Source organism: Mobula birostris, chromosome 4, assembly GCF_030028105.1.
Source record: "Mobula birostris isolate sMobBir1 chromosome 4, sMobBir1.hap1, whole genome shotgun sequence".
Lineage (NCBI taxonomy): Eukaryota > Metazoa > Chordata > Chondrichthyes > Myliobatiformes > Myliobatidae > Mobula > Mobula birostris.
The window spans coordinates 120,402,555-120,415,468 of NC_092373.1; the positions used below are offsets into that span (position 1 = coordinate 120,402,555).

At 45.3% G+C, this 12,914-nt stretch overlaps 1 protein-coding gene across 1 annotated transcript in view; it reads left to right on the forward strand.

Moving 5' to 3' along the window:
- glrbb (glycine receptor, beta b) overlaps nucleotides 1–12,914 on the forward strand; it is a 151,876-nt gene that overhangs the window by 64,465 nt on the left and 74,497 nt on the right. Inside the window, exon 4 of the mRNA XM_072254697.1 lies at nucleotides 368–435. Coding sequence (XP_072110798.1) covers nucleotides 368–435 — 68 coding nt within the window. The remainder of the gene's footprint in view (nucleotides 1–367; nucleotides 436–12,914) is intronic.

Here is a 12,914-nt window from a genome sequence, read left to right on the forward strand (position 1 = left end):
TTATGTTGAGGGTAGATCAGATGAGCTTAAGTTTATACAAACCAGATAGAGGGGATGGAGAGGGAAGAAATTATACAGTATAATTTTACATCTAATCTGTTAATTCAAGTTCAGACAAGACATAGGGATCAAAGGATGTAAGTGGAATTTAACAGAAGTTACACTTTAAAGTTATCAAGAATAAATCTTTTACTCAAAACTGATTCCTTTTTGGTTCAATAAATCACGATTTCAACTTGTTCTTGTTTTGACAAGAAAGTTGGCGTGCTCAATGAATAAACACCAGTATAGTAATTGAACTTTGTTTTATGTTCTTGAAAATTTATTATTTATCCTGCAAGATAAAGTTCTTCTGATTTTTTTCCAGATATTCCAGTTGATGTACAAGTAAATATTTTCATTAACAGTTTTGGCTCAATCCATGAAACAACTATGGTAAGCTCACATTATTAACTCAATAAATAGAGATCTGCTTGATAAGTTCTGAAGATCTTAATTAAAAACAGTGTAACCATCTTAAAAACATTAAATTATTTAAATTTATAAGAAGTTGTATCATAAGCAGAGAAGAAAAGGGAAGAAAAAGATGATTGTATTAGTATTGCAGTCATTGAAGTTGTTCTGGATGGAATGAAGTTAAAACATTGGATCCAAAAGGCAAGAAATAGTAAGACTTGGGGCACTTGTGAGGTACCTTCTCTCTCTGGAGTCTTTACCACTTTTACCCCACATCTATCATTGTGTATAACAAGTTTTTCCCTGCATTTGATTATACTGCAAATTGGTCAAAATCACAGTCAAGGAAACATCCTTCCTTCCTGTATCTACCTTCTTAAGTCTTATAAGAATTTTGTATGAGATCACCTCTCATCCTTTTAAACTCTGGAGAAAAGAAACTCATTCACTCTTCATTTGACAGAACTGGCATCCAGAAATCAGTCTGTTGATCTTTGCTACTTTCTTACTTTAGTAAGTATATACTTCTTTAAGTAAAGAGACCAAAGTTGCAGACAATACTCCTTGTATGGTCTCATCAAGATCCTACATAAATGTACGAAGACATGTTTACACTTGTACTCAAAACATCTTGAAATAAAGGTCAGCCTGCTGTTTGCCTTCTAATTAACTGCAACATTTACATAAAAGCATTCCAAGACTTATATACAAGAACAGCCAGGTCCTTTTTAACATTTACATTTTCCGTTCTCTCATCATTTAAAAACTAGTGATCCTTATGTTTTTTGAACTAAAGTGGATAACTACACTCTTTTCTGCATCTACTCTGATCTGTCATGTTTTGGCCCACTGACTTGGCTTGTTTAAATCTTCTAGACACCTATTTATAGCTTCATCACGGCATGTTTCCACATGGTTTTATATCATTTGAAAACTTGGAAATGTTACATATGTTCTCCTCAGGCAAACCTTGATATAAATTGTGAATAGTTAAGGCCCAAACTCCAATTCCTGTATTTTCTCATTAGACACAGCTTGCTGACCTGCAAAGGATACATTTTTTTCTGCTCTTTATGTTCTACCTGTTAACAAACTCTCAATACACAAATATATTACTCCCGATCCATATCCCCCAACAAGGAACACAAACCTGTATGAGAGATGAAAAACCTTATGAAAATTCACATCTGTTGATTTCTTCTCACCCAGTCTCCAAGCATATCTACAAAAAATCTTTAATTGATTGTTCAAACATGATTCCCTTTTCGTAAATTGGTGTTGACTGATCAATCATATTATTTCTGTGCCTTGATATCACATCCCATACCTGATTCCAGCACACGTTCTCTGTTGTTGTCATGGGAGCAAGTTAGTAGTTCCTTATTTCTTAGGCGAACAGCAAGTAGGATGAGATCATATATCCTTTCAGTGTCTAACCCATATTGGTATTTAGTTGCTAGCAAGTGGCCATAGAATGGGTGACATCTTCTATTGCTAAACTAGTATGGCAGTTTCATATATCCAGCTCAAAAAAAATGTGTAAGTGCATTTGCTGCCACACTGGATGCATTGTACGCAGATTATACAGGTTGAAACTCTATTCTGGCACCTTTGAGACCTGACTGATGTCAGAATTTACTCCCAGTCATCCTCCTCTGACCAGGAGAATTGTTCTTCTATAGGTACTCCAGAGGTTATGTGTGGAATGTGAGAGTTTTCTGCAGTTGAGAGCTGAGATTTCCATAAGGCTGTTTGCTGAAATCATTAGGTAGTTGATGAGTACAGGTCTATTCAAAATGTACTGGACCACTGAATTCCAGAAAATTTCAACCTGTATCTATAAAAAGCATGCAGTTTTATCAGTTTGGAGATCTGTACTTTTCAGTCCAATTTTAATACGCATTGTCATTTTTACCATGGTTATGGTGTCTGTTTTCTCTGACTATTGCTTTTTGAGTGTGATCATTTGAATATCTCAGCCTTTTGGTTAAGATTAAATGTAGTTTCTGCAGGAACCAACTCATGGTGGATCTCTGTGGACACTAACATTGAGAATGGAAGACACGAGGGATTCTTCATGACCAAGTGGCACTGATAAGAGCTTAACCTGTGGTGTAGGGGAGTATTGTCATGCTAATTGGAAAACCAATCTAACACCCCTTTCCAGCAATCAATGTTCAGTTTAGTCATGATGACTGTAGCTACAGTGTGTCGCTAGGAGGACCCGGGATCAGAAACACTATCAAAATGGTAGTCAAGGATCCCAACAAGAAGAACTCCTTCAACAGGGACTGCTTCATTGAGAAGGTCCTGCTGCAGTATTGCGGGCTTGAGGTGTAGGACATCTTCTGTGTCTGAGACTTCACCAGTAATGGCTTCTTTGACATCACCTTCAAATATGCAGTGGCATGGTAAAAGTTGCTAAAGGATTTTTGCAGAAAGGCAAATGATGCAAAGCTGTCGCTTCTGAAGGCGCAGCCACTCTTCACCATCCCCACCCCGAAGGAGCATGTGATCATAGTGCACATATTCAACCCACATGTGCCCGTTGTAGATGTCCTCATCTTCTTGGCTCATTATGTTGAAGGAACAGGAAACTGCACGGACATCAAGGATATGTTTGGGATTTGGACAAATAAATGTCAGGTGAAGGTCAAACTGAGAGTGGATGCAAATGGCATCATCATCCACCCTCCCTCTGTCTTTGCCATTGGAGCAAACTGTGGTTATATGATATATGCTGGTTTATTATTGCAGTTATGGCAAACTGCAATAAGTCTGGACATGTGGCAGCCCATTGCAGTACAGACATCATCAAAAACTGCAAGCAGGAAGGCCATGCGACCAAGGATTACAGGGAAAGCAAATGTGTAGGGAGCCAGGTCACCTTCACAAGGCCTATCTAAAACATGCTAGTACCAATACTCAGGTAATAAGAGGGAAAGTTGTCACTGATAAAGCCCAGAGAAACGTCAACACCCACACTATAAAGACCAATGTAACATGTCTGAATGACTGGCGTCCTGTCACACTCACCCCAATAATAAGCAAATGCTTTGAGAGGTTGGTCAAGGACTACATCTGCAGCATGCTGCCACCCACACTGGACCCCCTACAATTCACCTACCAACACAGACGATCAACAAATGATGCAATAGCTGCAGCTCTACACACCGTCCTTACACATCTGGAGAAGGGGGATGCTGTTCTTGGACTACAGTTCAGCATTCAACACCATAACCACTTCAGGCCTGACAAGAAGCTCAGAGCTCTCAGCCTTCACCCTTCCTGTGTAGCTGGATCCTGGGCTTCCTGTCAGATTGTCAGCAGGTGATAAGAGTTGGCTTCCTCATCTCTGCCTCTCTGACCTCAGGGCTGTGTACTAACCCCCCTCCTTTATGCTCTGTATACCCATGACTGTGTCACCACCCACAGCTCCAATCTGCTAATTAAATTTGCTGATGACACTACACTGTTTGGCCTAATCTCAAATAATAATAAGGCAGCCTACAGAGAAGAATTCATTATCCTGACACAGTGGTGTCAAAAAAACAACCTCTCCATCAATGTTGCAAAAACAAAGGAGCTGGTTGTGGATTACAGGAGGAATGGAGACAGGCTAGCCCCTATTGACATCAATGGATCTAGGTTTGAGAGGGTGAACAGCTTCAAGTTCCTCAGCATAAACATCACTGAGGATCTCACGTGGTCTGTACACTGGCTGTGTGGTGAAAAAGGCACAACAGCACCTCTTTTACCTCAGACCGTTGAAGAAGTTTGGTGTGGGCCCCCAGATCCTAAGAACTTTCTTTAGGGGCACAATTGAGAGTATCCTGACTGGCTGCATCTCTGCCTGGTATGGGAACTGTACTTCCCTCAATCGCAGGACTCCGCAGAGAGTGGTGTGGACCGCTCAGCGCATCTGTAGATGTGGACTTCCCATGATTCAGGAAGCTTACAAAGACAGGTGTGAGAAAAGGGCCTGAAGGAGTATTGGGGACCCGAGTCACCCCATCCACGAACTGTTCCAGGAAACAGTACTGCAGCATAAAAGCCAGCAACAACAAGCTCCAAGACAGCTTCTTCCACGAGGCTATCAGACTGCTTGACTTATGCTGACACAACTGTATTTCTATGTTATACTGACTATCCTGTCGTACATACTATTTATTATCAGTCAGTCAGTGGGTACCGTCCCGAATCCGGCGTTGGCGGCTATGCACCTCCATCCTCTTGGATCTTGCAACAGCACCAAGTACAGCCTCTACTCCAGTTTGTTTTCGAACAGATGGTGCAATAGCCACAGCTGTATACACCGTCCTTACACATATGGAGAAGAGGGATGCCGCCTGCCACCGGCCCTGTCAAACTGGAGCCCGAGGCCGTGTCAGCCTCCAGCCGCGGCCGCTTCTTCAAGCTCGGCCCTTCCTTAGGCGGAGGCCTTGGGCAGGTCCAGGCACACGGTGCAGCGCCCAAGTTCATCATATCTCTTCTAACTAGATGCATAGCATACGATTCGTAGGTACATGGTGAGGCTTTAATCTCTTCCACAGAAGATGGTCATTGGCTCACAAGGAGCTCATCCGCCCTTTGTCAAGTCTTGTTTTTTTTTAGGCCTGCTGTGTGTCCTCACACCCTCCTCACCAGACTAAGTCTGGTGAGGGAGCTGGCCCAAGTCGCCGACCACTCGACCATGGTCCCCGGCCAAGCGCCGGGCGCCCACCCCCCTCCAAATCTCTCCGAGCGTCCGGTGCCTGACCGAAAACCATGGTCGAGTGGCCGGCGACCAAACTGGAAGTTTATAGTATTATAAATTACTATAAATTGCACATTGCAAATTTAGACGAAGATAAAACGTAAAGATTTTTACTCTTCATGTATATGAAGGATATAAGTAGTAAAGCCAATTCAATACCAGTGAAGAGGCTGCTGCCAAAATTGAGACAGAGACTGACTGCCTCAAGCCCCCCAAGCCCCCGCACCCCCTGCAGCTGAAAAACCCCAGTCCCGTCTATAAAATGAGGAGAAGTCAATTAAGGAAAGAAGGGTAGAGAGACAAGAAGAAGAGTAGTGGGTGGTGAAGAGGAAGAAGTCCCAGAAGCCACCATCTAAATGACAATAGGCTGCTAAGCATAAAAAGAATGAGAAAAAAAAGGACAATGTAGCAGATGGACACCAGCAAGCTCCCCTCGTAGGATTATTAAGCATGTGTGGGAAACTGATGATTCATTCAGAAGATATGTTAAACCAGAGAGTACAAAGTAGAAGGGAGCCAACAAGCTAATGTGATTAAGGAAGAATTTGCCAGCCACTCCACACCCCCTACAAGGCCTAGGTGACCAGGGGCAGCATAGAGGCCATCAGCCCCCAGCTATGGGAGACCAGGAGAGAACTGGAGCCATTACCTCCCAGCTTTGGGAGCCCAGAACAGCATCTAGCACACCCCAGGTCAAAGAGATGGAAGGTGCAGGGTGACCAGAGCAAGACGTTGGAACGGGAGCAAAGACCAACCAGTCCCCAGACATAATACCCGCAGTGACACACCTGGGGAAGTGGCACTCTCAGTACCTGAGCCTCCAAACAGAGAGGTTGTGGGCATGATGGTTCAGACTGAATGATAGTGGACTAGCCCTATGATTCCACAACTCCATCATGGAGAGCATCCTTAACCATGTGCAGTGTCATTACCCCATGTGCACAAGGGGTAATAAAACCTTAGATCATGTCTACACAAATGTGGCTGACTCTTACAAAGCCACTACCCTCCCCCACCTGGGACAGTCCAACCATCTTTCATTGTTTCTGTTTCCCAAGTATAGCCCGTAGCCCGGTCATTAAATGTGTGAAACCCACAATGAAGGCTATTAAGATCTGGCTGGAGGGTGCTGACTCTGTTCTTCAGCACCAATTCCAGCACACAGACTGGAGTGTGTTTGCTGCCCATGCCACCAGAGACTCTCAGATTAACATTGACTTATATACCAACTCTGTCCTTGAGCACATCAACAAGTGTGTAGATAGAGTGACATCACAAAAACAAATAAAAATTTTCCCCAGTCAGAAACCATGGATGAACAGAAAAGTTTGCCTCCTGCTCAAAGCCAGAGATTCAGCCTTCAGGTCTGGAGATCGGGAGGCTTACAGCTCAGCCAGGGCGAACCTGAGGAGGGGAATCTCTCAGGCTAAACACATATACAAACAGAGAATCAAGGAGCATTTCAACTCCTCGGACCCCCGGCGCTTGTGGCATGGCATACAGGTCATTACAGACTTCAAACCACCTAGTACTGTGCCCCCTTCCAGCTCTGCATCCCTCCCTGATGAGCTCAATTACTTCTACACTCGCTTTGAATGAGAGAACAAGGAGGTCACCCCTAAAGTGGAACTGCCTCTCTCACTTCCCACCTCTGATGTTTGTGCCATCCTGAGCAGGGTGAATGTACAGAAGGCAGCTGGTCCGGATGGAATACCTGGCCGTGTGCTCAGAGTCTGTGCAGGGCAGTTGGTCACCATCTTCACGGATGTTTTTAATCTGTTCCTGGCCCAGGCATTTGTCTCCACAAGCTTCAAGGTCGCCACCATCGTGCCAGTGCCGAAGCATTCCACTGCCACGGGCCTGAGTGACTTCCGCCCAGTTGCACTCACCCCCATCATTGCAAAATGCTTTGAGAGACTGGTTCTATCACATCTAAAATCCTGTCTGCCCACTACCCTGGACTCCCATCAATTTGCCTATCGTACCAACAGGTCAACAGAGGATGCCATCTCCACGGCACTTCACTCTGCCCTGATCCACCTGTACAGCCCCAACTGTTAAGTCAGAATGCTGTTCATTGACTTTAGTCCGGCATTCGATACTGTGATCCCCTCCAAGCTGATCGCCAAACTTCGCCAGTTTGATATCAGCTCATCCCTTTGTAATTGGACCTTGGACTTTCTGACTGTTAGACTCTAATCAGTTAAGTTAAGGCAACCTCTCCTCCTCCACTCTCACCCTGAACACCGGCATGCCGCAAGGCTGTGTGCTGAGCCCTCTTCTGTACTCCCTTTTCACCTATGACTGAGTTCCTGTACATGGTTCTAACTCCATAATCAAGTTCGCAGACGACACCATGGTGATTGGCTTGATCAGAGGGGATGACGAGACGGCCTACAGGGATGAGGTCCAGCACCTGGCTGCATGGTGTGCCGACAACAACCTGGTCCTTAACACCCAGAAGACCAAGGAGATCGTTGTGGACTTCAGGCATGCTAGGAGTCACACTCACGTCCCCATCTACAGCAATGGAGCTGTAGTGGAGCGTGTATCAAACTTCAAATTCCTTGGTGTCCACATTTCCGAGGATCTCACCCGGTCCCTGAACTCCTCCATCCTGATCAAAAAGGCACAACAGCACCTTTATTTCCTGTGGAGCATCAAGAAAGCGCACCTCTGTCCCAGGACACTGACAGACTTTTACCACTGTACCATTGAGAGCATACTCACCAGCTGCATCTCAGTGTGGTATGGCAATTGTCCCGTATTGGACCGCAGAACACTCCAGCATGTGGTGAAAACTGCCCAGCGGATTATCGGCTCCCAATTGCTCACCATTGAGAACATCTACCATAAACGCTGACTGGGCAGAGTGAAAAACATTATCAGGGATACATCTCATCCTAACCATAGACTTTTTACTCTCCTCCCATCCAGTAGGCGTTACAGGAGCCTCCGCTCCTACACCAGCAGGCACAGGAAGAGCTTCTTCCCTGAGGCTGTGACCCTGCTGAACCTCACATCACAGCGTTAAGCAGTATTGCATCCGTATTATACTGTCTCAGTACTTTTATATTTGTGTGCTGTAGCACTTACTTTTTATTCACAGTTATTTTGTAAATAACACTATTCTTTGCATTTTTGAACAGATGCTAACTGCATTTCATTGGCTTTGTATCTGTACTCGGCACAATGACAATAAAGTTGAATCTAATCTGATCTAATAATGTATCAATGCCTTGTAGTGCCTTGCCATGGTCAAGGCTGATGTAACCTTCCACAGGAGTGCAGGCTACCTCACCTTCACAGCTATCAGAGGTGGTCGCTATGGTGACCTCATGGTTAGTCAGTTGGTTGGGGGGTAATGAGTGTCACGCTTCTGACCTGGGGATTCTGCTGCAGGGAGGCAACTTCTCAATCACCCAAGTCAGAGAGGTGATTAGGGGCACCTCCCTATGGCAAGTGTAATGTACCAAAACACTCTGCTCTGGCTAGTTAATGTGTACGCTTCACTCACGTGTAGGACAGGCAGTGCAACAAAGTGCAGCTAACTGGGACATTGTGTAGTAATGGGGGTAGACCCATCCTTCACAACACAGGGGGCAGATAGAACCTCAGCATGTAGTGGCACGTGGTTCAACATACCAGCGGTCCCCAACCACCGGGCCGCGGACTGGTACCGGGCTGCAAAGCATGTGCTGCCGGGCCGCGAGGAAACGATATGATTTGTTGATATGGGTCAGCTGCACCTTTCCTCATTCCCTGTCATGCCCACTGTTGAACTTGAACGCATGCGAGGTCATTACCTGCGCGTCATCCATGTCAGCGCGGGAAGGAGATCAACTCCTCGAGCTTGCAAATGACGGCGGGCTGGATCAGAGTCAAGGCTAAATATCCTGAGATAGCCACGAAAGCACTGAAAACGTGCTTCCATTTCCAACATATCGTCTGCAATGAATGCAACGAAAACTAAATTGCGGAATAGACTGGACATAAGGAGCTCCCTTCGAGTCTCGGTGTCTCCCATCGCCCCTCGATAGGACCGTTTTGTTGCAGGGAAACAAGCCCAGGGCTCCCACTGATTCAGCGATATTGGTGTGTTGCAATGATTTTATATGTTCATACGGGGAAAATATGTGCTATGTGTTTAATATCCAAATGTTACTTAAAATGTTATGATGCTATTGACTTATAAGTGACTTATCTAACCATATAACAATTACAGCATGGAAACAGGCCATCTCTGCTCTTCTAGTCCGTGCCGAACGCTACCCTCACCTAGTCCCACCGACCTGCACTCAGCCCATAACCCTCCATTCCTTTCCTGTCCATATACCTATCCAATTTTTCTTTAAATGATAATATCGAACCTGCGTCTACCACTTCTACTGGAAGTTCGTTCAACACTTACTTCAAGCTCCCCTGTCCTCCCCTGATAATTGACTTATCACTATATTCATGCAAGGAAATTATATGCTGTGTGTTTAATATTAAATTAGTTAGATAAACCCTTGTTGGAAATGAAATTGAGTGTATTAGCCACTTATCACCTATATTCCAGTCGTGATTAACACGCCCCCCCCCCGAACAGAATCACCAAAAACGATTTGTAGAAGAAAATCGACACGTACATGCATGCGCACACAGGTCCCTGTGCAAGGCTTCATGGTTGTGATAGTCTTTCTCGGGGTAAACACAATGTATTTAACTGCGACTCTTGTATGTTGGCAACCGTACCTCTCAATACCACCCCCCCGGGGTTGGCTGGTCCGCAAGAATATTGTCAATAATAAACCGGTCCGCGGTGCAAAAAAGTTGGGGACCCCTGGATATACAGCCTGATGCAGTGACACATGAAGGTGGTCATCAGGATGAGGGCACCATTGACTATGTTTTTGTCCCCACCGACCAGGAACTTGTGCATAACAATCCATACGACTCGATCCATCTTGGATCCCCAGATGAACTGGAAGATGGCCCAGATGATTTCTAAGATGGAGGAGCACGGATGGGCCACACGCATGTCAAGAATAGCAGCCATGGATTTGAGAAGAGTGTGTGGAGGAAGATGCAAGGGCCTGTGTCATGGTTCACAGTGAGCAGCTGTGTGACAGAGGACTCTATCATGTATGGGCTGTTCCCGGGGGCGGACATCATGCCGTGCTGGAGGATCATCAACTCAGTGAAAGACGTCCCAAATTTGGTCTGCCCAAAACATTTTGGTCTGCCTGCACATCAAGATGTCTGTAGAGGAATGCTGCCAAGTGACACACCGAAGCTTGGTGCAGCTACTGCAAGGGCTTGGTGGGGGAAGACCACATTTTAGGGTTTTTTCTCTACTGGACAGGGAGGGGCTGGGTTTGCTGAGGAAGCCCCTCAATTATTGTATTAGTGGAATACCCCGGGGGATCACGAGTGGCAGCAGTGCTATTGGCTTTAAACAGTATAATGTAACGCTAAATATATTGTCTTATGAATGTAAGAATGAAAAAATACTGCATGATTTATTCTTATAAATGATTATGAATAAAGCTTATTTTGCTTAAAAAAAGAATGTTTTGTATCTTTACAGCATAGGTGTAGCCTGCTGACTATTAGAAATAGTGGATAAGGTAACCTGTTATTGTTGTAGCGTGGTCGAAATCACTGGAGAGACAGAGTCACTGGTAGATACAAAGCAGCTTCTTTATTCGACACAACAAGGTACAGCAGGCATCATACGGATGGAGACGCTTTCGGTAGAAAGGTCTGCTGCCCCATGCGGGCTTGGTATTTATTTGCTAAACACAAAGGCAATCGCTACTTAAAAAGTTATAGACAATGCTTCCTTTTGAAGTTACCTACAAACATCACACCTTCTGACTTCATCCTTTCCTTCCGACGCCAACATGTCTGGGTTGGTACCCACAGCCTTTAGGAATGCAAGTTAAATCCACAGTACATTTATTTGTCATTTTACGTGCTAACATAGACAATTAATATTTATAAAGTATAGATAATACTGTCTTCGAAACTACAGCATCTGATCAAACTACAGCGCCAGGAACATCTGGTATTCACACCTTTTTGGGAAGCGCATTGTTGTGGACTCAATCCACAGTACTTTGTCAAATAGAAGTCTGGTGGCCAAAGTCATTTAAGTGTAAACGAATCATCTACCCAAAAAAAACTCACTCTAACAGTCCCTCCTCTTGGCCCTCCTGGACAAAAATTAAATTTGTACCAGGAAAGGCCAATCTAGGAGGATATGCTCAAATAGGGCAGCAAAAATGCCCTGTCTCAAAATTCCCCCTCAATTTTATGTACCTCGATATCTATCCTAGCATTACCTAATCGCTACCTACCAAATGTTAAGCAGAGAGGCTGTTCCAAGTCTTTAGGAATGGGGCTCCTTTCATGTGCCTGTCAGCTTTTTCCCTGCAGGCTGACTGCAGCTTAAGCACATTCCTTTGTCTTCAGTCCTTTATCCTCTGGTCACTGAAATTCTCCTTCCAGGAGCACCCACAGGCTCTCTCATCGATGTACAGGAAGGGGTTGGGGTGGCCTCTGCGTAAACATCTGCAAGGACCTCTCCCCAGTGGCACCCCCTTCCAAACTGTCCGGTCGATCACTGGCCCAACTGCTGAAAAGGGCCCAGCTCCTCAGACTCGGGGTGACTGCTTCCAGATGCCGTGTGCAGTCTGAAATGCCATCGAAGTGGTGGAACTTGCCATTTCCGCTTTAACTCAAAAATCTGTCCCCGTCTATTTCCCAATAATTCCTATACTATGCTATAGAATTAATCATCTACCTTCAGCAACCAGCCTTCTTTACAGAACACCATCATCATCACACTTTAGCAGGCTATTCATGGTTTTCCAACACATTCTCGTGTTTTCTGCCACGTTCGGCGTTTTCTGCCTTTGCGTTTCCTCCAGCTATGTTTTCATCAGCTGTGGTCAGGTCTGGAATGGCTGGCTGGTGTTCCTCTCTTAGGTTCTCTGTAATTACATGGTTACTGGGTACACTTGGTTCCCCCACTCTGTCTGTGGGAGCAACAAGAGGGTGAGTTTTATGCTTTAACCTGAGTCCAGTGTTTCCACTGGCTGCCTCGCTGAGTCTGTACACAGACGCACCTGTCATTGGTTAAGAGTATCGTCTGTAGTCTTATCTACCTGGGGGCAAACCCTGGCTTTTCTGGCAGCACCTTCACCATAACTTGGGTGCTGGGCTGTGGAAGGACTATCCCCTTTACCTCTGGCTCTCTTTGATTCGCTGTTGTTGTTTTGCTTGGTTCTTCAACACTTTAAGTTGGTTAGAAAGGTCTTTCACATTTGGATCATTCTATCCCTGTAAGCCCCAGGCTCCCCACAACCTGTAATTACCCCATGTTGGAGTCGCATTGCTCGCCCCATCAATAACTCGTAGGGGCTGAGACCCAAAGTGCAGTTCGGGGTTGCGCGCAATCTCATCAGGATTCCTGATAATACATCCACCCATGTCTTTCCTGTCTCAGCTGTAGCTTTGGCTAATGCATTCTTGATTGTTCGGTTCATCCTTTCTACCATCCCTGAACGCTGGGGGTGGTAGGGTGCGTGGAACCGCTGTCGAATCCCTAGCGGTCGGCACATTTTCTTCATCACTTTCTCTGTGAAATGTGCTCCCTGATCTGAATCCACCTGAACTGGGATCCATGCAGCAGTGCGGGCAGCGCAGTCCCTTG